Source organism: Echiichthys vipera, assembly GCF_963691815.1.
Source record: "Echiichthys vipera genome assembly, chromosome: 22".
NCBI lineage: Eukaryota > Metazoa > Chordata > Actinopteri > Perciformes > Trachinidae > Echiichthys > Echiichthys vipera.
The window spans coordinates 2,482,692-2,505,300 of NC_139847.1; the positions used below are offsets into that span (position 1 = coordinate 2,482,692).

The 22,609-nt window shown below is 47.3% G+C and overlaps 1 protein-coding gene across 1 annotated transcript; it reads right to left on the reverse strand.

The window, feature by feature from the left end:
* Positions 1 to 1,276: 1,276 nt before the first annotated feature.
* On the reverse strand, positions 1,277 to 9,810 carry LOC310963742 (uncharacterized protein). The gene is made up of 4 exons (XM_083936660.1): positions 9,697 to 9,810; positions 3,589 to 3,644; positions 2,632 to 2,991; positions 1,277 to 1,771 (listed from the first exon to the last, which is right to left on the reverse strand). Exons 1-4 carry the CDS (start codon positions 9,717 to 9,719, stop codon positions 1,530 to 1,532), a joined length of 681 nt encoding a protein of 226 aa, XP_083792786.1. The 5' UTR covers positions 9,720 to 9,810; the 3' UTR covers positions 1,277 to 1,529.
* Between the last annotated feature and the right edge of the window lie 12,799 nt (positions 9,811 to 22,609).

The following is a 22,609-nucleotide window of genomic DNA, read 5'->3' on the forward strand; positions in this document are numbered from 1 at the left end:
GAAATCATCACCGTAGTCCATAACAGACAGGACATAAACGTTGCGGCAACAAGTCGTTTTTTGGCTTCAAAAGAAAAACAAACAAGACCTAATTTCGTCTTTAAATTCTTGTCATCTCCATCAAGAACCACAGATCCCACATCCTCCCTGTCTCACACCGAGTCCCTCTAGGCTCAGGGCTTGGTCCAGTCCTCTTCATTCTGTCCATGCTTCCACTGGGTCACATCACCCGCCGCCATGGTCTTCACTTTCACTGTTATGCCGACGATACCCCGCTGTACATCACCACCAAAGACGTTACTCCCGCCATTCTCTCTACCCTCCCCGACATAAAAACAACTGAAACTCAACAGCAATAAAACGTAATTCATCATCTTCCGTCCAAAATCCATCCTCCCCACCTCCCAGAACTTCTCCCTCTGCATCGATGGCCACTCCGTCACTCCCGCCCCCCTGGTCAGGAACCTCGGCTTCATCATGGACCCCACACTCTCTCATTGACTGCTGGAATTATATTTTGTTGTTGCGACTACGATCTTTAGACACTAGATGACGGTGTTCTGCTCGTTCTCCGTATTCAGGTGTCCAATTATCAGGTATTAATGGGTGACGCGGAGGCCAGAACTGTCCGACGTGCAGCTGAGGACAGTTGTCTTTCGCGAAATTCGCACGCAAACATGCACGGATTAGCTTTAGCTTCATATCAGCCTCTAAAAGGCAGACACAGTGCAGACGAGGCGCCATTTTTATAACAAGAACACTAACTGAAGAATATGCAAGTCGTCGCTTTGCTCAGTCGGTTCTGTTCTGAACCTAACGACACCTGAAGCACCTGCTACGGCTCACGTCAGTTCCCCGTTTTTTACGTTGTCGTACACATCGACGGCTGTGTGGGTTTCTCATAAACACCAGGTTGACCTTTAAACAAAGAACACAATCAAACTTATATCCCACGTGTTTTTATTTGGACTTGATTTGTGAATGTTTTACAGATTATAGGTTTAATATCAGACTCTAATGCATGGCAGACTGGCCCCGTATGATTTAATAATGATTATATATGAAGGATTATATATGAATGATTGTCCACTACATGTGTTGTCAGTCTGGAAACACCTGGTGCATTGTAACAGTATTGATCAGCTTGTGTTACAGATAAACACATTGACATTGAACATCTGAAGCAATGGAGGCAATATTTACACTGACATTAGTTATTGTTGCTGTAATAACTTCATCTAAACCCTCACACAGCAATGCTTTTGTCCAAGAGACTTCCAATAAGTGCATTCAACAATTAGGGTACAAGCTAGAAGAGCTAGAGTTAAGTAAACGCGTTAGCTTCAAACAAGCAGAACTACAGAGTGCAATATACGTAAGAGTGCAAATGTATCTATTTTTTGTTCCAATTAATCTTATTCTTTGCCAAGGTGCAGCTGAAAGAGCTCTGCGTCACGGCAATATACGCGGTGTACAGGTGAGATCACTTTAGCAGGTTGTGATGTCACGCAACGCTGCGTTTCGCATCGTCAGGCAGATCCAGTGGACTCTCCAGTCTCGTCTCTCTGGAGCAGGGTCTGGACGGTCTCTGGGTCCCGGGGAGTGCGGGTCGAGGCCCAGAGAGTGCGGACTATCAGGACCCTCCTTCTCAAACACCCGAACGTGATGAGAACAAAGAGAACCAGTGAAGCTCCTGCTGCCAGTTCAACGTGATGGCTGATCTCCGAGGGACTTTCAGGTTGGGGGGACCATGTTGGCGTCTCAGCAGCAACTGTGAAGGACACAAAACAAAAACAGCACCTTTCACTTTTCTCTGATTAAGGAGTTTTGGTTGAGCTGGGGGACGAGCTGGGGGACGAGCTGGAGGACGAGCTGGGGGACGAGCTGGAGGACGAGCTGGGGGACGAGTCATGGGCGTTTCTCTTTTCCGTTAGTCCCGGATGTACTAAACCATCCCACGACCTTTTTTAAAATCCTGATCAAGTGGTTTTCATGCCCGACCGTCACCTCTTGGAGGCTAAACTCACCGCTCAGGTAATGGTAGTTTTGAACACCAAAAGCAACCGTCGTGGTCAACTTCTCTTCCCCGTTTTGTAAAATATCACAGGACTTTTTGTGCGGAACTTTTCATACGATATCCAATGAACCCGTTCTACGCTTACAGCTGCTCTGAAGGTGAGGAAAGAGCAAAGACGCATGTTTACGGAGGGATGTCGGGGGTGGGCGGGTTGGCTTTTACAAACGCGGGCCTTTGACCAGTTTTCAAGTTCCCTGTGAAACAACGTATTTGAACGTAACCATTGACTCATGTGGATTTAAGTAACAAATGTCCTCACGCCAACTTTTTGTTTTACATCACGAAACCGCAAACATGACGTGAAGCGTCGAAGGGAAGCTTTGAAGGGCCACTACAGAGTCCTGAAAGCATCCGTAGGTGCAACCAGTCCTCATCCCAACGTGCCGCGTGCAGCCGTTTTGTCCGGGCCCTTTGGCTTCCCTCGTCAATGACCTGGGCAGCCCCGCATGTCCAAAAGATGACGCTCTGCCTCAAACGCCGTTTTAAAAACACGGGGGGAAACGTGGTTAATGTTGGGAATTCACACAAACCACTCGGTTACTTCATCAACTTACCAACAACATTGATCCAGCATGTCTTATAGTTGCGTCCATCTTTTGTGAGCACATCGCACTTGTACACTCCCGAGTCTTCGGCCTTGAGTCCAGGATAGGGAAATTTGAATCTGACTTTTCTGCGGGAGTCTTGGTCACACTGGAGTAGTGCTGCAAACTCTTGATCCTGAGACTCTGGGACCTCAACGCCTTCATGTAGCTCAAACAGGTTTGAGGGCGGATCAACCAGTAACTGTTTGCAGGCGATAGAAAGAGGGTGGAGGGAGCTGAGAGGTTTACTGAAGGTCCAATCCAGTTTGACGTCCCGCTCCTCCTCCGCCCTATAGGACGTCTGAGACACATTCACTACAAATGTCCGTGCTGAGGAGACAGAGAGGGAAAGTGAGGAGCAGACAAACTGTGAACCTGTAGACGCTTCTGTGGACACTTGAATTCAATCACAAAGAAAGAAAAGGTGTCTTCAGTCTTAGGGTGCACTCACACTTGTCCCGGTTGATCCGTGCCGTGTCTGAGCGCGATCGACCTGCAGTCACTGCTTCAGAAGATTCAGGCCGCAGCTCGATCATGTCTCGTCACCACGCCGTAATATGACAGACGCATTAATGGACGTCGTCACGATGCGTCGCTTTGTTTTGGATCAGGGGTTCTGCAGACCTCTCTTTGTGCATTTTTTCCACCAACCGCGTTTGGATATTTTCATCCGATCAAATCCGCAGTAAACGTTTTACCTCCGCATCAGACCACCGTGAACCCTTCGCCGCCATTTTTCGAAATGCAGTGATATGAATGGACGTCGGGACGGCCTTCTGTGCTTGTACACGTGCAGTCGCACCGCGCTGAAGCCCGGGGATACTGGCCTGCTTCAGTGTGAAGTCAAATGAACTGTACTCGCGCACGGAACGAACGCCAAGTGCGAGTGCGTCCTTAGTGGATGATGAAGTGAAGGTGTGAACTAACCACAGACACAGGAGGTCAGGGTGATGAGCAGCAGGGTGATGAAGATCATCTTGTCCCTGAGAGAGGAGACAAACACATGGGGTCAAAGTTCACTGATGATGAGAAGGAACATTTACAGTCTGTCTTTAGTCTTTACACTGAAATGACCAGAGGACTCATTATCAAGACAGGTTCAGTCGGGGTTTCTGTCACAACACAGCGACACGTGAGGAACTTGATGAACATGATGAACTGTGACTAAAACTGCAGCAAGAAGCATTCTCCGAGGCCCAGGTAGTGTGAGTACAAACGGGCCTGGAGGGGGGGACAAGGACCCTAAAGCACGGGGCACGGCACGGACGCACAGTGGAAGGGCGCCCTTAGTCACCCTAATATAGGTTTGACACATCCTCTCCTGTTAGTATGTTTATTCATACTTATCTCATTGGGGGTTATAATCTGAGGGGGGGGACTGAGGGGAGAGAGACAAAGACAGACACAAAGACAAACAGGTTGACAGAGAGAGACAAAGACAGACAGAGAGAGACAAAGACAGACAGACAGATGGACAGAGAGAGAGACAGACAGACAGACAGATGGACAGAGAGATACAAAGACAGACACAAAGACAGACAGAGAGAGACAAAGACAGACACAAAGACAGACAGAGAGAGACAAAGACAGACAGACAGATGGACAGAGAGAGAGACAGACAGACACAAAGACAAACAGGTGGACAGAGAGAGACAAAGACAGACACAAAGACAGACAGAGAGAGACAAAGACAGACAGACAGATGGACAGAGAGATACAAAGACAGACAGATGGACAGAGAGAGACAAAGACAGACACAAAGACAGACAGATGGACAGAGAGAGACAAATACAGACAGATGGACAGAGAGAGTCAAAGACAGACACAAAGACAGACAGATGGACAGAGAGAAACAAAGACAGACAGATGGACAGAGAGAGACAAAGACAGAGACAAAGACAGACAGATGGACAGAGAGAGACAAAGACAGACACAAAGACAGACAGATGGACAGAGAGAAACAAAGACAGACAGATGGACAGAGAGAGACAAAGACAGACAGATGGACAGAGAGAGACAAAGACAGAGACAAAGACAGACAGATGGACAGACAGAGACAAAGACACACAGATGGACAGAGAGAGACAAAGACAGACACAAAGACAGACAGATGGACAGAGAGAGACAAAGACAGAGACAAAGACAGACAGATGGACTTTTGTTTGCACGGTTTGTTCTTTTGTGTGTAAATAGAAACGCCCTAAATCTAATTGTGCGACTGCAGCCATCTTGTTATTTTTGGTTAATTGAACCGTTGCTTTTTCGTAACAAAGTCCCGTAAAAATCATATTTACTGTGCAGTTCAACACAGAAAGTATCAACAGAGGCTTTTATTTATACAAGGCAATAAAAATTCCATGATGTATTAAGAAAACAACATGCCACGCACTTCCTGTTTCATGAACGTGCGGTTTGTTCAGACGATGTGATCAATAACAAGTGTTGAAACATGTCCACCACGCCCGCTGTCTCAGACACGAAGACAGACAGATGGACAGAGAGAGACAAAGACAGACAGAGAGAGACAAAGACAGACAGATGGACAGAGAGCGACAAAGACAAACAGATGGACAGAGAGAGACAAAGACAGACACAAAGACAGACAGATGGACAGAGAGAGACGCAGACAGACAGATGGACAGAGAGAGACAAAGACAGACACAAAGACAGACAGATGGACAGAGAGAAACAAAGACAGACAGATGGACAGAGAGAGACAAAGACAGACACAAAGACAGACAGATGGACACAGAGAAACAAAGACAGACACAAAGACAGACAGATGGACAGAGAGAAACAAAGACAGACACAAAGACAGACAGATGGACAGAGAGAAACAAAAACAGACACACAGACAGACAGATGGACAGAGAGAAACAAAGACAGACAGATGGACAGAGAGAAACAAAGACAGACAGATGGACAGAGAGAAACAAAGACAGACAGATGGACAGAGAGAGACAAAGACAGACACAAAGACAGACAGATGGACAGAGAGACACAAAGACAGACAGATGGACTTTTGTTTGCACGGTTTTTTCTTTTGTGTGTAAATAAAAACGCCCTAAATCTAATTGTGCGACTGCAGCCATCTTGTTATTTTTGGTTAATTGAACCCTTACTTTTTTGTAACAAAGTCCCATAAAAATCATATTCACTGTGCAGTTCAACACAGAAAGGTTCGTATTGAACTTCATTAGAGAAGTTTCCCTGCATGCTCTGTGGTTAGTAAAGGAAAGCTGCAGCTAAACAAATAACCAACAGCTTTACGTACTTTAGACACGGATATCCAGCAGGAGGATAAATAGAGACAGCATTGGAGAAAGTATCAACAGAGGCTTTTATTTATACAAGGCAATAAAAAGAAAACAACAAAGCAAAGCACTTCCTGTTTCATGAACGTGCGGTTTGTTCAGACGATGTGATCAATAATTAAAGTGTTGAAACATGTCCACCACGCCCGCTGCTGCTGTCTCAGGCACGAAGACAGACAGACGGACAGAGAGAGACAAAGACAGATAGAGAGAGATAAAGACAGACACGAAGACGGACAGAGAGAGACAAAGACAGACACAAAGACAGAGAGAGACAAAGACAGACAGATGGACAGAGAGAGACAAAGACAGACACAAAGACGGACAGAGACAAAGACAGACAGATGGACAGAGAGAGACAAAGACAGACACAAAGACAGACAGATGGACAGAGAGAGACACAGTCAGACAGATGGACAGAGAGAGACAAAGACAGACAGATGGACAGAGAGAGACAGATGGACAGAGAGAGACAAACACAGACACGGAGACAGACAGATGGACAGAGCGACACAATGACGTACAGATGGACAGAGAGAGACAAAGACAGACAGATGGACAGAGAGAGACAGAGACAGACACAAAGACAGACAGATGGACAGAGAGAGACAGACACAAAGACAGACAGATGGACATAGAGAGAGACAAAGACAGACACAAAGACAGACAGATGGACAAAGAGAGAGACAGAGACGGACAGACGGACAGAGAGAGACAAAGACAGACAGGAAGACGGACAGAGAGAGACAAAGACAGACAGACGGACAGAGAGAGACAAAGACAGACACGAAGACTGACAGATGGACAGAGAGAGACAAAGACAGACACAAAGACAGACAGATGGACAGAGAGAGAGACAAAGACAGACAGATGGACACAGAGAGACAGAGACCGACACAAAGACAGACAGATGGACAGAGAGAGACACAGACAGACAGATGGACAGAGAGAGACAAAGACAGACACAAAGACGGACAGATGGACAAAGAGAGACAAAGACAGACATGGAGACAGACAGATGGACAGAGAGAGACAGATGGACAGAGAGAGACAAAGACAGACACGGAGACAGACAGATGGACAGAGCGACACAATGACGTACAGATGGACAGAGAGAGACAAAGACAGACAGATGGACAGAGAGAGACAGAGACAGACACAAAGACAGACAGATGGACAGAGAGACACAAAGATAGACACGAAGAGACAGATGGACAGAGCGACACAATTACGTACAGATGGACAGAGAGAGAGACAAAGACAGACACAAAGACAGACAGATGGACAGAGAGAGACAAAGACAGACACAGAGACAGACAGAGAGAGACAAAGACAGACAGATGGACAGAGAGAGACAAAGACAGACACAGAGACAGACAGAGAGAGAGACAAATGGACAGAGAGAGAGACAAAGACAGACACAAAGACAGACAGATGGACAGAGAGACACAAAGACAGACAGATGGACAGAGAGAGACAAAGACAGACACAGAGACAGACAGAGAGAGACAAAGACAGACAGATGGACAGAGAGAGACAAAGACAGACAGATGGACAGACAGACAGAGAGAGACAAAGACAGACACAAAGACGGACAGATGGACAGACAGACACAAATACAGACAGATGGACAGACAGAGACAAAGACAGACAGATGGACAGAGAGAGACAAAGAAAGACACAAAGACAGACACAAATACAGACAGATAGACAGAGAGAGACAAAGACAGACATAAAGACAGAGAGAGACAAAGACAGACAAAGACATTACTTTTCGTTGTTATACGTCCCAAAGACTGCATGAGACCAGCCTGAATTCTTGTGAATTGTGACTGTTTGAACTGTAATTTGTCCGTGTCATTGCGATACAGAGAGGATAAGACGGCTCAGGGAAAACTGTCCATGCAGTGCTGCAGGAACAGTGCAGCCTTTGTCCCGACGTCCCCGTCTGCGGGGACCCAGACGCTCATCCAAACAATTACCTTTGGTAGAGAAAGTCTAGATTCACCCGTGAGACGTTTACCAATTCAGGACAGATTTAGAAACAAAGGAGAATAGCTGATAAGGGTCAATAGAGAAAGATGAAGAGGGGGTAAGATCGGCTTCCTCAGTGGGATTTTATTTCCTGCACAACTCCGGTCAGGAAGTGGCCTGAAGGTCATGTTCTGGTTTAGTTCTTGGTTCAGAAAGTGCAAACAGCCCTGGAGGCGGTCTTGAAGGAGAGGATCTGCCACGCCGGGCAATGGACTCTGCTGAACCGCCTGCGAACCGGGGTCGGACGCTACAAAGCATCAATGAGGAAGTGGGGCCTGGCGGGCGGAGCAGGGTGTGGATGTGGGGAGCCGGAGCACACCGCGGAGCACGTAATCACCACCTGTCCCCTGGATAAACCACGCTCGGAGGCCGGCCTCTTCGAAAGTGGGACCTGAGACGAGAACTCGACGTTTGATGACGACACACGAAAGAAGAAGACGAAGGAGAAGAAGCCCAGCTGACACAAGGGGCGACTTGTCCTGTGTTTTGAGTTACGCAAAGTCGGAATTATACATTTACGTCGCAAAAGTCTGATGCAAATTGTGATGGAGCGCCTTTGAACGCCCGTCACTCCCTGATCGGCGCACTCTCTCTCTCTTAGAGCGCCCTCCCACTGTGCGTCCGTCCCGTGCCCCGTGCTTTAGGGTCCTTGTCCCCCCCTCCAGGCCCGTTTGTACTCACACTACCTGGGCCTCGGAGAATGCTTCTTGCTGCCTATACGTCATCACGCCGTAACACGTCACACGCATTGATGACGTCATGGCGATGCGTGGCTTTGTTTACAGATCTTTCCGTAGACCTCGGAGTTTTTGTGCGTCTTGTCGACTGTTTTTGAATCTTTTCATCGACCAAATCTGCAGTAAACACTCCACCTCCGCATCACACCAACGTGAACCTTTCACCGCCATTGTTTTAAATGTCCGCGCATGGTCCCTCCTTCCTTTTTTCTATGTCCCAACAGGCGCACAGGAAATGACCTCAGAACCGCCGTAGGCCTCGTGCTCGTACACGTGCGCACGCTCGTGCTCGTACACGTGCGGACACTCGTGCTCGTACACGTGCAAACGTGCTTTACAAAAGCCCACCTCTCCCAAACTGGCCGCAGTTATGCGTGGAGTGGTTGCACTCACACTGGTCAAACGCACCAGACTTAACCTGAAAAACCTGTTTTGACCCTGTGCGGAAGGACAGTGTGACTGCGTCCAATGAATCTTAGGGTTGTGAGTGCGACATTGTGAAGTAAAAGATTATGGGTTTTTTGGGGTTGGGTCTTCTGTTTCCCTGTCTATGTTTTAGATTTGCCACCTGACGAGGTGTTTGCAGACTGGGTCATCATCTTTCCATCGCAAAGTCCAAACCCCGACACAAATGTAGAGAAATATGCTCGGTATTATTACAACAAAGGCTTGTGCGATGAGCTTCTGCCTAAGTGTTGAGGAGGGTGAGACTATTCAACAGAGAAGCATTAGAACAGATTTTGATCACCGCGACAGAACGACTGCTGATGCTGAGACGCAGCAGAGACGGGTACAGAGTCATTTGCATGGATGCACCAAAGCATTTGCAACTTGTTCAAAGAAATGAGAGAATGCCATGATGTCGTTTTTTTTTAATTCGGACTTGAGAAATAAAAACAAAGCAACTGAGAAAAAACTGTAATGTGTAAAATTAAGAAGCTCTAACTCACCTGAGGCTGAGTCCAACTCCCATTTCTAAAAAGTGCTGTCTTCGTCCGTTGGAGGAGATTCGTTTCTTACCATGTCATTATATTTTGCATGCGTTTGTCTCCAGTGTGTGTAACAGGAAACTGGCACACACACACACACACTTCACTCCTTACAAAGGATCTGTATGTTGTTCAATCCCTGTAATTGGGCGTGGTTTCATCTGAACAGGTTCTTTTGTTATGATATATGCAGACATTTGATAGCGGTCTCTCTCTCTCTCTGTCTAGTTAAGTTTCGTTTACTGCTAACTTGATAAGGAAACGTTTGCCAACACAGACGACAATAGACGCAGCGTTAGACGCTTATCGTGGAAGAGACTCATCGCACAGGCAGATAAAGAACAATGGATACAAAAAACACAATTCATCAATTTAAGATTCAAGATTTAAGAAGCTTTATTTGTCCCGAGGGAAATGATTGTGCAACAGTTTCAACACAAAGATGAAAGTGTCAGAGTGACAATGAGCATAAAAACATCAATCAAATCAAACAATTAACTAAATGTGCAACAGACATCGTGGTTAACCGCAGGTTTATACAACGACACGCAGCATCGTGCAGTTTAACAGCATAATGAAATAAAACAAGTACAAACTAAATAAGTGATAAGGAGCAAAAGTGTTAAAAGTGTAGCAGCATTTCTTACTGAACTAAGATACAGAACAACTCAATACAGTGCAGTGATGATATAAAGTGATGCAGTGATGATATAAAGTGATGCAGTGATGATATAAAGTGATGCAGTGATGATATAAAGTGATGCAGTGATGATATTAAGTGATGCAGTGATGATATAAAGTGATGCAGTGATGATATAAAGTGATGCAGTGATGATCTAAAGTGATGTAGTGATGATGTAAAGTGATGCAGTGATGATGTAAAGTGATGCAGTGATGATATAAAGTGATGCAGTGATGATATAAAGTGATATAAAGTGATGCAGTGATGATATAAAGTGATGCAGTGATGATATAAAGTGATATAAAGTAATGCAGTGATGATATAAAGTGATGCAGTGTTGATATAAAGTGATGCAGTGTTGATATAAAGTAATGCAGTGATGATATAAAGTGATGCAGTGATGATATAAAGTAATGCAGTGATGATATAAAGTGATGCAGTGATGATATAAAGTGATGCAGTGATGATATAAAGTGATGCAGTGATGATATAAAGTGATGCAGTGATGATATAAAGTGATGCAGTGATGATATAAAGTGATGCAGTGATGATATAAAGTGATGCAGTGATGATATAAAGTGATGCAGTGATGATATAAAGTGATGCAGTGATGATATAAAGTGATGCAGTGATGATATAAAGTGATGCAGTGATGATCTAAAGTGATGCAGTTATGATATAAAGTGATGCAGTGATGATCTAAAGTGATGCAGTGATGATATAAAGTGATGCAGTGATGATATAAAGTGATGCAGTGATGATATAAAGTGATGCAGTGATGATATAAATGATATAAAGTGATATATAGTGATGCAGTGATGATATAAAGTGATGCAGTGATGATATAAAGTGATGCAGTGATGATATAAAGTGATACAGTGATGATATAAAGTGATGCAGTGATGATATAAAGTGATATAAAGTGATGCAGTGATGATATAAAGTGATATAAAGTGATGCAGTGATGATATAAAGTGATGCAGTGATGATATAAAGTGATGCAGTGATGATATAAAGTGATATAAAGTGATGCAGTGATGATATAAAGTGATGCAGTGATGATATAAAGTGATGCAGTGATGATATAAAGTGATATAAAGTGATGCAGTGATGATATAAAGTGATATAAAGTGATGCAGTGATGATATAAAGTGATGCAGTGATGATATAAATGATATAAAGTGACATTTGCTCAGGTCCCAGTGTCAACGCACTGTGTGAGTCGTAGGTGCATGAGTTTCATCTGTAGCTGTGTCGGGGAGCCTGATGGCAGAGGGGGAGAAACCGTCCTTGCGGCGGGAGGTTGTGGTCCTGATAGACCTCAGCCTTCGGCCGGAGGGGAGAGGTTCAAACAAACCCTGCGTCCGGGGTCAGCAGCTGTTTTCCCTGCTCTCTTCAGGGTCCTGCAGGACCCTTTACTGTTTGAGGCAACAGTGTTTAGTCTCCAGTGTTTCCTCAGGGGGCCTAAAGGATCGGGAGTTGTCTCTGGTCTGGTCTAGGGGGTGCTGTCCCGTGGACGCTTCCGGCCCGGCCGACTAGATGCGGAGGCTCCTGTCTGCCCGAGTTGGGGGGGTCTCTGTGGCGGGGCTCCCTGTGACCTTGGACTGGGGTCTCTCCCGGTGTGGTTGGCCCCCAAAGGTAGCTTCCTCTAGCCTCCTCTGTACCTCAGGTCTCGCTGCCAGGGCATGTCTCTGTAGTGACAGCTAGTGTGTGTGTAGGTGTGAGTGTGTGTGTCTGTTTGTGTGTGTGTGTGAATGTGTGAATGAACGTATACATATGTGTGTGTGTGTCTCTGTGCGTGACTTAGGGTTCTTTTAACTTTCTTCTCCTGATTTTATTTGATGTTTCTCTTTTTCTGTACGTCTCTGTAACTCGGCACTTTGCGTGACTTTTCTGTATGAAAAGCGCCGTATCAATAAAGGTTGATTTGATTTGATTTGATTACCGGCATAAGCACACGGGAGAGTTCCCCGGCATAATAGTGTCGAACACTCAAAGATATTCAATACTGACAATATTTCCGTATTACCCACATGTAGGCGTATAAAAATGAAGACAAACGTGTTTCTAACAGCCTCGATGCGGAAAGGTCGCAGGAACACGTTTGACGCCTGACTGAAAAGATACAGAAGCAGGTTTAACCAAAGCCGGGCTGTTAGTCCGGTCTGGAGCAGGCAGGGTAGAGGCTACGGTTGGGGTCAGGGTCAGGGCCAGGGTCGGGGTCGGGTTCAGGGTTCAGGGTCGGGGTCGGGGAGTAGTGTTAGGGTCTTTATTATTTCACTTTTTATTCTAAAAATCACATTTAAAGAGAGGATTATACGCTACAAAGAACTCTCCCCTCCTGCTGGACATTAGAGAGAATGCAGCTTTAAGTGGAGTCTCCTCCTGCTGGACATTAGAGAGAATGCAGCTTTAAGTGGAGTCTCCCCCTGCTGGACATTAGAGAGAATGCAGCTTTAAGTGGAGTCCCCTCCTGCTGGACATTAGAGAGAATGCAGCTTTAAGTGGAGTCTCCTCCTGCTGGACATTAGAGAGAATGCAGCTTTAAGTGGAGTCTCCTCCTGCTGGACATTAGAGAGAATGCAGCTTTAAGTGGAGTCTCCTCCTGCTGGACATTAGAGAGAATGCAGCTTTAAGTGGAGTCCCCTCCTGCTGGACATTAGAGAGAATGCAGCTTTAAGTGGAGTCTCCTCCTGCTGGACATTAGAGAGAATACAGCTTTAAGTGGAGTCTCCTCCTGCTGGACATTAGAGAGAATGCAGCTTTAAGTGGAGTCTCCTCCTGCTGGACATTAGAGAGAATGCAGCTTTAAGTGGAGTCTCCTCCTGCTGGACATTAGGGAGAATGCAGCTTTAAGTGGAGTCTCCCCCTGCTGGACATTAGAGAGAATGCAGCTTTAAGTGGAGTCTCCTCCTGCTGGACATTAGAGAGAATGCAGCTTTAAGTGGAGTCTCCTCCTGCTGGACATTAGAGAGAATGCAGCTTTAAGTGGAGTCTCCCCCTGCTGGACATTAGAGAGAATGCAGCTTTAAGTGGAGTCTCCTCCTGCTGGACATTAGAGAGAATGCAGCTTTAAGTGGAGTCTCCTCCTGCTGGACATTAGAGAGAATGCAGCTTTAAGTGGAGTCTCCTCCTGCTGGACATTAGAGAGAATGCAGCTTTAAGTGGAGTCTCCTCCTGCTGGACATTAGAGAGAATGCAGCTTTAAGTGGAGTCTCCTCCTGCTGGACATTAGAGAGAATGCAGCTTTAAGTGGAGTCTCCTCCTGCTGGACATTAGAGAGAATGCAGCTTTAAGTGGAGTCTTTTTGTGCCGTGTAATTTTGTGGAAACAGATTTCTTCAATAAAGACCAACAAACAGGATCAGCTTTTTCTCCGTGGTTTATTTTGACAAAGTATTTTTTTCTTCTGCAGACACAAAAACATTCACCCCTGCCTCCTCACAAAGCTCAGAGTTCGGCAGGAACGAGCCCACTGGTGCTCAGGCTTTCAGAGGAGGAGACCCCCCATCAAGACAGACAGGGTCACAAGGTCACAGACAGGGTCACAAGGTCACAGACAGGGTAACAAGGTCACAGACAGGGTCGCAAGGTCACAGACAGGGTCACAAGGTCACAGACAGGGCCGCAAGGTCACAGATGGAACAACCTAAGCCTCAGTTGTCTTTAGACCAAACAAAACATGCCTTAGACATTACAACCCCCTCTGAACTTCTCTCATCACAAGGTCTCTAAAACAGGGTCCACACAGGCTAAGGTCTCTAAAACAGGGTCCACACAGGCTAAGGTCTCTAAAACAGGGTCCACACAGGCCAAGGTCTCTAAAAGAGGGTCCACACAGGCCAAGGTCTCTAAAACAGGGTCTAACTAGGCCAAGGTCTCTAAAACAGGGTCCACACAGGCCAAGATCGCTAACACAGGGTCCCCATAGGCCAAGGTCTCTAAAACAGGGTCCCCATAGGCCAAGGTCTCTAAAACATGGTCCCCATAGGCCAAGGTCGCTAAAACAGGGTCCCCATAGGCCAAGGTCGCTAACACAGGGTCCCCATAGGCCAAGGTCTCTAAAACAGGGTCCCCATATGCCAAGGTCTCTAAAACAGGGTCCACACAGGCCAAGGTCTCTAAAACAGGGTCCACACAGGCCAAGGTCTTTAAAACAGGGTCCACATAGGCCAAGGTCTCTAAAACAGGGTCCACACAGGCCAAGGTCTCTAAAACAGGGTCCACACAGGCCAAGGTCTCTAAAACAGGGTCTACACAGGCCAAGGTCTCTAAAACAGGGTCCACACAGGCCAAGGTCTCTAAAACAGGGTCCCCATAGGCCAAGGTCTCTAAAACAGGGTCCCCATAGGCCAAGGTCTCTAACACATGGTCCCCATATGCCAAGGTCTTTAAAACAGGGTCCACGGGGCCAAGGTCTCTAACACAGGGTCCACACAGGCCAAGGTCTCTAAAACAGGGTCCCCATATGCCAAGGTCTCTAAAACAGGGTCCACACAGGCCAAGGTCTCTAAAACAGGGTCCACACAGGCCAAGGTCTCTAAAACAGGGTCCACACAGGCCAAGGTCTCTAAAACAGGGGCCAACTAGGCCAAGGTCTCTAAAACAGGGTCCCCATAGGCCAAGGTCTATAAAACAGGGTCCAACTAGGCCAAGGTCTTTAAAACAGGGTCCACACAGGCCAAGGTCTTTAAAACAGGGTCCACACAGGCCAAGGTCTCTAAAACAGGGTCCACACAGGCCAAGGTCTCTAAAACAGGGTCCCCATAGGCCAAGGTCTCTAAAACAGGGTCCACACAGGCCAAGGTCTCTAAAACAGGGTCCCCATAGGCCAAGGTCTTTAAAACAGGGTCCCCATAGGCCAAGGTCTCTAAAACAGGGTCCACGCAGACCAAGGTCTTTAAAACAGGGTCCACAGAGGCCAAGGTCTTTAAAACAGGGTCCACACAGGCCAAGGTCTCTAAAACAGGGTCCACACAGGCCAAGGTCTTTAAAACAGGGTCCACACAGGCCAAGGTCTCTAAAACAGGGTCCACACAGGCCAAGGTCTCTAAAACAGGGTCCCCATAGGCCAAGGTCTCTAAAACATGGTCCCCATAGGCCAAGGTCTCTAAAACATGGTCCCCATAGGCCAAGGTCTCTAAAACAGGGTCCACACAGGCCAAGGTCTTTAAAACAGGGTCCCCATAGGCCAAGGTCTCTAAAACATGGTCCCCATAGGCCAAGGTCTCTAAAACATGGTCCCCATAGGCCAAGGTCTCTAAAACAGGGTCCACACAGGCCAAGGTCTTTAAAACGGGGTCCACATAGGCCAAGGTCGCTAAAACAGGGTCCCCATATAACAAGGTCGCTAAAACAGGGTCCACACAGGCCAAGGTCTCTAACACAGGGTCCCCATAGGCCAAGGTCTCTAACACAGGGTCCACGGGGCCAAGGTCTCTAAAACAGGGTCCCCATAGGCCAAGGTCTCTAAAACATGGTCCCCATAGGCCAAGGTCTCTAAAACATGGTCCCCATAGGCCAAGGTCTCTAAAACAGGGTCCACACAGGCCAAGGTCTTTAAAACGGGGTCCACATAGGCCAAGGTCGCTAAAACAGGGTCCCCATATAACAAGGTCGCTAAAACAGGGTCCACATCGGCCAAGGTCTTAAAAACAGGGTCCAACTAGGCCAAGGTCTCTAACACAGGGTCCACATAGGCCAAGGTCTCTAAAACAGGGTCCCCATAGGCCATAACCAAAAACAGCACTTAAATCTTTTGTTTGCAGAAACCCAACTTTTGCCGACAGGATACGGCAAAAGTTGGGTTTACCCGTTAGCCCCCGCTAGTCTCTTCACAAATGGGGCTCAGTAAAACTAGATACCTTGTTCATTGCTCTGATTGGTCGTTATACTATCAAGTACAATTGCAAGCAGTGGTATTTTGAGCGTCAAAACACACTCTTTTGGTTTTCCGTTAGCAAAAGTTGCAGCTAGTACCTGGTGCCTGTTTTAGCAAAGGTGGGACAAGGGACTTTGCAATGAGAGAGCTGGCACCTGAATCTGGAGTACTGCACTACACCCATACACATTGTTGATGAGACCATTTTCACTTATCCACGTTTTGAGCTGTGAATCTTCTCACATTAGCGAAATTTACTGTATAAATAGAAACAAGCAGCCAGTAGAGCTGCTGCTATCAGTCCCAGAACACAGTAGATACTGATCCACTCCCATCTCGCCCCCTCTGGCTCCTCAGGTTGTGGCCGATCTCTCGCTGCTGCAAAGAGACGCAACAAGTCTGAGTCATTCATGTGAAGAAAAAACAGACATGAGTGTAAAGATCGTGGGTCGTGTTGGTCCACTTACCGGTGACATTGAGCCAGCGTGGACGGATGCTAACAGTCTGATTTATGATCACGTGACACTGGTATTCTCCTGAGTCATTAGTCCTGAGTCTGGACAGGTGAAGTCTGATTCGTCCTTCTTTGAGGACGTCTTTGTCACACTGGACTCGTCCTGCGAACTGTTGATACTGAGACTTTGGGACCTCAACCTCAACGCCTTCATGTAGATGAAATATGACTGACGCCCCATCTTTAGTAAACAGCTGACAGTAGATGCTGAAGGAGTTGAGGAGTCTGTTGATGAGGATACTGAAGGTCCACTCCAGTGTGGTGTCCTGGTCCTCCTCTGCCTGGTAGGACATCTGAGTCACGGACATTAAAAATGTCCCTGCCGAGGAGACAAAGAGGGAAGCTTTAAACTTCATCCGTGGATGCTTCCGTGGAGAGCACAGACCGTGCAACAAAGATGGACGTAGCCACCGTGACATCATCCGAGTTTGATTTATCTTTGTTTTTTGAAACCGGAGGTGACCGTATTTGGACAAGAGGGCTGAGCTGGGGAGGAGCACTAAGCAGCGTCTGGCTGGAGTCTCAGTTAGCTGTGCTAAGCTAAATGCTAGCGAGGGAAACTGACACGACTCTTCTGGTGAAGTATTGCTGGCGGGCGAGCTGAGACCGCTGGTCGCTACAGTGATAAAGAGCCGGTTGAAAAATCCCCAGTTTCCCTTAAATTACCAGCCAACGCTAGTACTAGCTAGCTAATGTTAGCTTTGTTGGTGAGGTGTTATTAAGGTGATCAAGACTTTTACAGCAACCAAAATGTTCCAGTGAAGTGAAAACACATCGTGAGAAGGTCAAAGTCCTGGAATCTAACTCAGAAAACACCTAAAAACAAGTTCACGGATGCTGTTTTAGTACAGTGTCTCCCCCTGCTGGACATTAGAGAGAATGCAGCTTTAAGTGGAGTCTCCTCCTGCTGGACATTAGAGAGAATGCAGCTTTAAGTGGAGTCTCCTCCTGCTGGACATTAGAGAGAATGCAGCTTTAAGTGGAGTCTCCTCCTGCTGGACATTAGAGAGAATGCAGCTTTAAGTGGAGTCTCCTCCTGCTGGACATTAGAGAGAATGAAGCTTTAAGTGGAGTCTCCTCCTGCTGGACATTAGAGAGAATCCAGCTTTAAGTGGAGTCTCCTCCTGCTGGACATTAGAGAGAATGCAGCTTTAAGTGGAGTCTCCTCCTGCTGGACATTAGAGAGAATGCAGCTTTAAGTGAAGTCTCCCCCTGCTGGACATTAGAGAGAATGCAGCTTTAAGTGGAGTCTCCTCCTGCTGGACATTAGAGAGAATGCAGCTTTAAGTGGAGTCTCCTCCTGCTGGACATTAGAGAGAATGCAGCTTTAAGTGGAGTCTCCTCCTGCTGGACATTAGAGAGAATGCAGCTTTAAGTGGCGTCTCCCCCTGCTGGACATTAGAGAGAATGCAGCTTTAAGTGGCGTCTCCTCCTGCTGGACATTTCTAGTTGGATGAAGTGTGAACTAACCAGAGACACAGGAGGTCAGGACGAAGAGCAGCAGGATCATCTTGCTCCTGTGAGGAGGAGACAGAGGTGAAGGGTCACACACACACACACAAGGTCAAAGTCCAGTTACTGCAGATGTTCATTCATTCATTCATCTTCAGCCTCTTGTCCCGGGGGGTCGGGGGGGCCTGGAGCCGATCCCAGCGGGGTCCACCCTCGACAGGACGCCAGTGTATGTGCATGCATGTGTGGGAGGATTCATTCACTCTATACCCCTCAAAAGGCCCCGTGGGTGTGTTAAATAAAGCGTCTAATAAAGAATCTACGTATTCAACCTTTAACATTTTGCATTATCTGTGCAAATAAAGTTGTTGTTGATGTTGTTGAGATCAAAAGACGAAGGTTTGTTCAAACCAGGAAGGACAAAAACAGCCATGTTCACATTCAGTGCATCTGTAAAGTGATTTGGACTCTGTCGTTGCATCATGTCGGTTGTTCTGTACACAGGTCTCGCATCAGCCATGAGGAGCTGGAATCCAGGTTACTACATCTTTTCTGAAGCCAAATTCAAGCACTTCCAGCACCTTTTAGCTCCTCCCTGCACCTTCCAGAACTTTCCACCACCTTCCAGCACATTCCTGCCCCTCCAAGCACCTCCTAGCTTCTTCCAGCTCCTCCCTGCACGTTCCAGCTCCTCCCTGCTTCTTCCAGCACCTTCCAGCTCCTCCTTGCACATTCCTGCACCTTCCAGAACCTTCCAGCTCCCCCCTGCACATTCCTGCACCTTCCAGCTCCCCCCTGCACATTCCTGCACCTTCCAGCTCCCCCCTGCACATTCCTGCACCTTCCAGAACCTTCCAGCTCCTCCCTGCACATTCCTGCACCTTCCAGCTCCCCCTTGCACCTTCCAGCTCCCCCCTGCACATTCCTGCACCTTCCAGCTCCCCCCTGCACATTCCTGCACCTTCCAGCTCCTCCCTGCACATTCCTGCACCTTCCAGCTCCTCCCTGCACATTCCTGCACCTTCCAGCTCCCCCCTGCACATTCCTGCACCTTCCAGCTCCCCCTTGCACCTTCCAGCTCCCCCCTGCACATTCCTGAACCTTCCAGCTCCCCCTTGCACATTCCTGCACCTTCCAGCTCCTCCCTGCACATTCCTGCACCTTCCAGCTCCCCCCTGCACATTCCTGCACCTTCCAGCTCCCCCCTGCACATTCCTGCACCTTCCAGCTCCCCCTTGCACATTCCTGCACCTTCCAGCTCCTCCCTGCACATTCCTGCACCTTCCAGCTCCCCCCTGCACATTCCTGCACCTTCCAGCTCCCCCTTGCACATTCCTGCACCTTCCAGCTCCCCCTTGCACATTCCTGCACCTTCCAGCTCCTCCCTGCACATTCCTGCACCTTCCAGCTCCTCCCTGCTTCTTCCAGAACCTTCCAGCTCCTCCCTGCTTCTTCCAGAACCTTCCTGCTCCTCCCTGCACCTTCCTGCGTCTTCCAGCTCCCCCTTTCACATTCCAGAACCTTCCAGCTCCCCCTTTCACATTCCTGCACCTTCCAGCTCCCCCCTGCACATTCCTGCACCTTCCAGCTCCCCCTTGCACCTTCCAGCTCCCCCTTGCACCTTCCAGCTCCCCCCTGCACATTCCTGCACCTTCCAGCTCCCCCTTGCACCTTCCAGCTCCCCCTTGCACCTTCCAGCTCCCCCCTGCACATTCCTGCACCTTCCAGAACCTTACAGCTCCTCCCTGCACATTCCTTCACCTTCCAGAACCTTCCAGCTCCTCCCTGCAGCTTCCAGCTCCTCCCACCACCTTCCAGCTCCCCCCTGCACATTCCTGCACCTTCCTGGTACTTGTCCCCCCCCCCTCTCCCCTCCGCGCCCCAGCCCCGTTTGTACTCACACTGCCAGGGCCGGCCAATGCTTCTTGCTGTCCATACGTCATCACGCTGTAACAAGTCACACGCATTGATCGCGTGTGCGCGGCTTTGTTTCCAAATCTTTCCGTAGACCTCAGAGTTTTTCTGCGTCTTGTCGACTGTTTTTGAATCTTTTCATCGAGCAAATCTGCAGTAAACACTCCACCTCCGCATCACACCAACGTGAACCTTTCACCGCCATTGTTTGAAATGTCCACGCATGGTCCCTCCTTCTTTTTTCTACGTCCCAACAGGCGCACAGGAAATGACCTCAGAACCGCCGTAGGCCTCGTGCTCGTACACGTTCGCACGCTCGTGCTCGTACACGTGCAAACGGCTCCGCTAAAGCCCACCTCTTTCAAGCGGGCCGTGGGCCGCAGTTATGCGCGGAGCGGGTGCACTCACACTGCTTAAAGGTACTAGGCTTTAGAGCGTGATCACACTGTGCTTTTGGCCGCGGCCAAAACCGGTTTTTCAGCTAAAGCCTAGTACCTTTAAGTAGTGTGAGCGCACCCGCTCCGCGCTCAACTGCGGCCAGCGGACGGTCCACGGCCCGCTTGAAAGAGGTGGGCTTTAGCGGAGCCGTTTGCACATGTACGAGCACGAGCGTGCGCACGTGTACGAGCACGAGCACGAGCCCTACGGCAGTAGCGTTATGTCCGCCTGTTCGGACATGTAAATAGAAGGACGGACCATGCGCGGACATTTAACAACAACAACAATGGCGGTGAAAGGTTCACGTTGGTGTGATGCGGAGGTGGAGTGTTTACTGCAGATTTGGTCGATGAAAAGATTCAAAAACAGTCGACAAGACGCACAAAAACTCAGAGGTCTATGGAAAGATTTGTAAACAAAGCCACGCACACGCGATCAATGCGTGTGACGTGTTACGGCGTGATGGCGTATGGACAGCAAGAAGCATTCTCCGAGGCCCAGGTAGTGTGAGTACAAACGGGGCTGGGGCGCGGGGGGGAGAGGGAGGGGGGACAAGTACCCTAAAGTCCGGGTCTCGGTCCGGGAGGATAGTGTGAGCGCGCCCTTAGCTGAAAAAACGGTTTTGGCCCCGGCCAAAAGGACAGTGTGAGTACGCCCTAAGCTCCTCCCTGCACCTTCCTGCACCTTCCAGCTCCTTCCAGCTCCTCCCTGCTTCTTCCAGAACCTCCCCGCTGTAGTAACGCACACATTCATACACAGAGCATTCAGGTTATTAACTATTTCACTCCTTCACCACATTAACTCAGATGCTGTTGAACTTAAACAACCAAAAAACAAACTACATGTTTCAAAACGTGTCACGTGTAATTAAATCCAGATGCACCATCACGTCATCTGAATCTGCACTAACACAAGAACACATCATTTACATGTTAACATTTTAATATTTGAAGTTTAATAAAATGAACGTTCTCAGTGTTTCTCATTGTTACGTATTAAACTGACACAGGAAAATACAAAAATAGGCTTTAACATGTGTTTATATCGTGTTATTTATTTACAGAATAACCAGAGAAGACATAGTGATACATAAATATATTTATATAAATATAAATATAGTTTAAATCCAAGCACCTTTCAGTCCTTCAGGGTTCCTGCACCTTTAACAAAGTCACTTTTCCAGCACTTCCAGGAGCATTTCCAGTCTCTTCCTGTGGTAAACTCCATATTCATCCATAGTCTCTCACATCTTCACATTAAATCACACGTTTAAATGCCTCAGCACGTGTTTCAAAGTCTTTTTGACGGCAGACAATTTAGTTTCAAGCACTTTTCAAACCTTTAAAACATCAAAATTCAAGTTGAATCTGATAAATTCATGTTCAGGGTCAAATTTCAGCACTTTTCAAGCACTTTCAGGAGCATTTCCAGTCTTTTCCAGCACCTCACAGCTGTAGTTAATCCCATATTCATCCATAGTTTCTCACATCTTCACATTAAATCACACGTTTAAATGCCTCAGCACGTGTTTCAAAGTCTGTTTGTGAGCAGATAATTTAGTTTCAAGCACTTTTCAAACCTTTAAAACATCAAAAACTCAAATTTAATCTGATAAATTCATGTTCAGGGTTCCTGCAGCTTTAACAAAGTCACTTTTAAGCACTTTTCAAGCTTTTCCAGGTGCATTTCCAGTCTCTTCCTGTAGTTAATCCCATATTCATCCATAGTCTCTCACATATTCACATTAAATCACACGTTTAAATGCCTCAGCACGGGTTTCAAAGTCTTTTTGACGGCAGACAATTTAGTTTCAAGCACTTTTCAAACCTTTAAAACATCAAAATTCAAATTTAATCTGATAAATTCATGTTCAGGGTTCCTGCACCTTTAACAAAGTCACTTTTCCAGCACTTTCAGGTGCATTTCCAGTCTTTTCCTGTGGTAAACTCCATATTCATGCATAGTTTCCACATCCTTTCACATTAAATCACACG

Coding starts and splice junctions, on each gene's coding strand:
- LOC310963742 (XM_083936660.1), bottom strand. CDS start 9,719: ATGGGAGTTGGACTCAGCCTCAG. Junction 3,645..9,696: donor GGAGTTGGACTCAGCCTCAG/GTGAGTTAGAGC, acceptor CTCCTCTCTCAG/GGACAAGATGATCTTCATCA. Junction 1,772..2,631: donor ATGCTGGATCAATGTTGTTG/GTAAGTTGATGA, acceptor TGTCCTTCACAG/TTGCTGCTGAGACGCCAACA.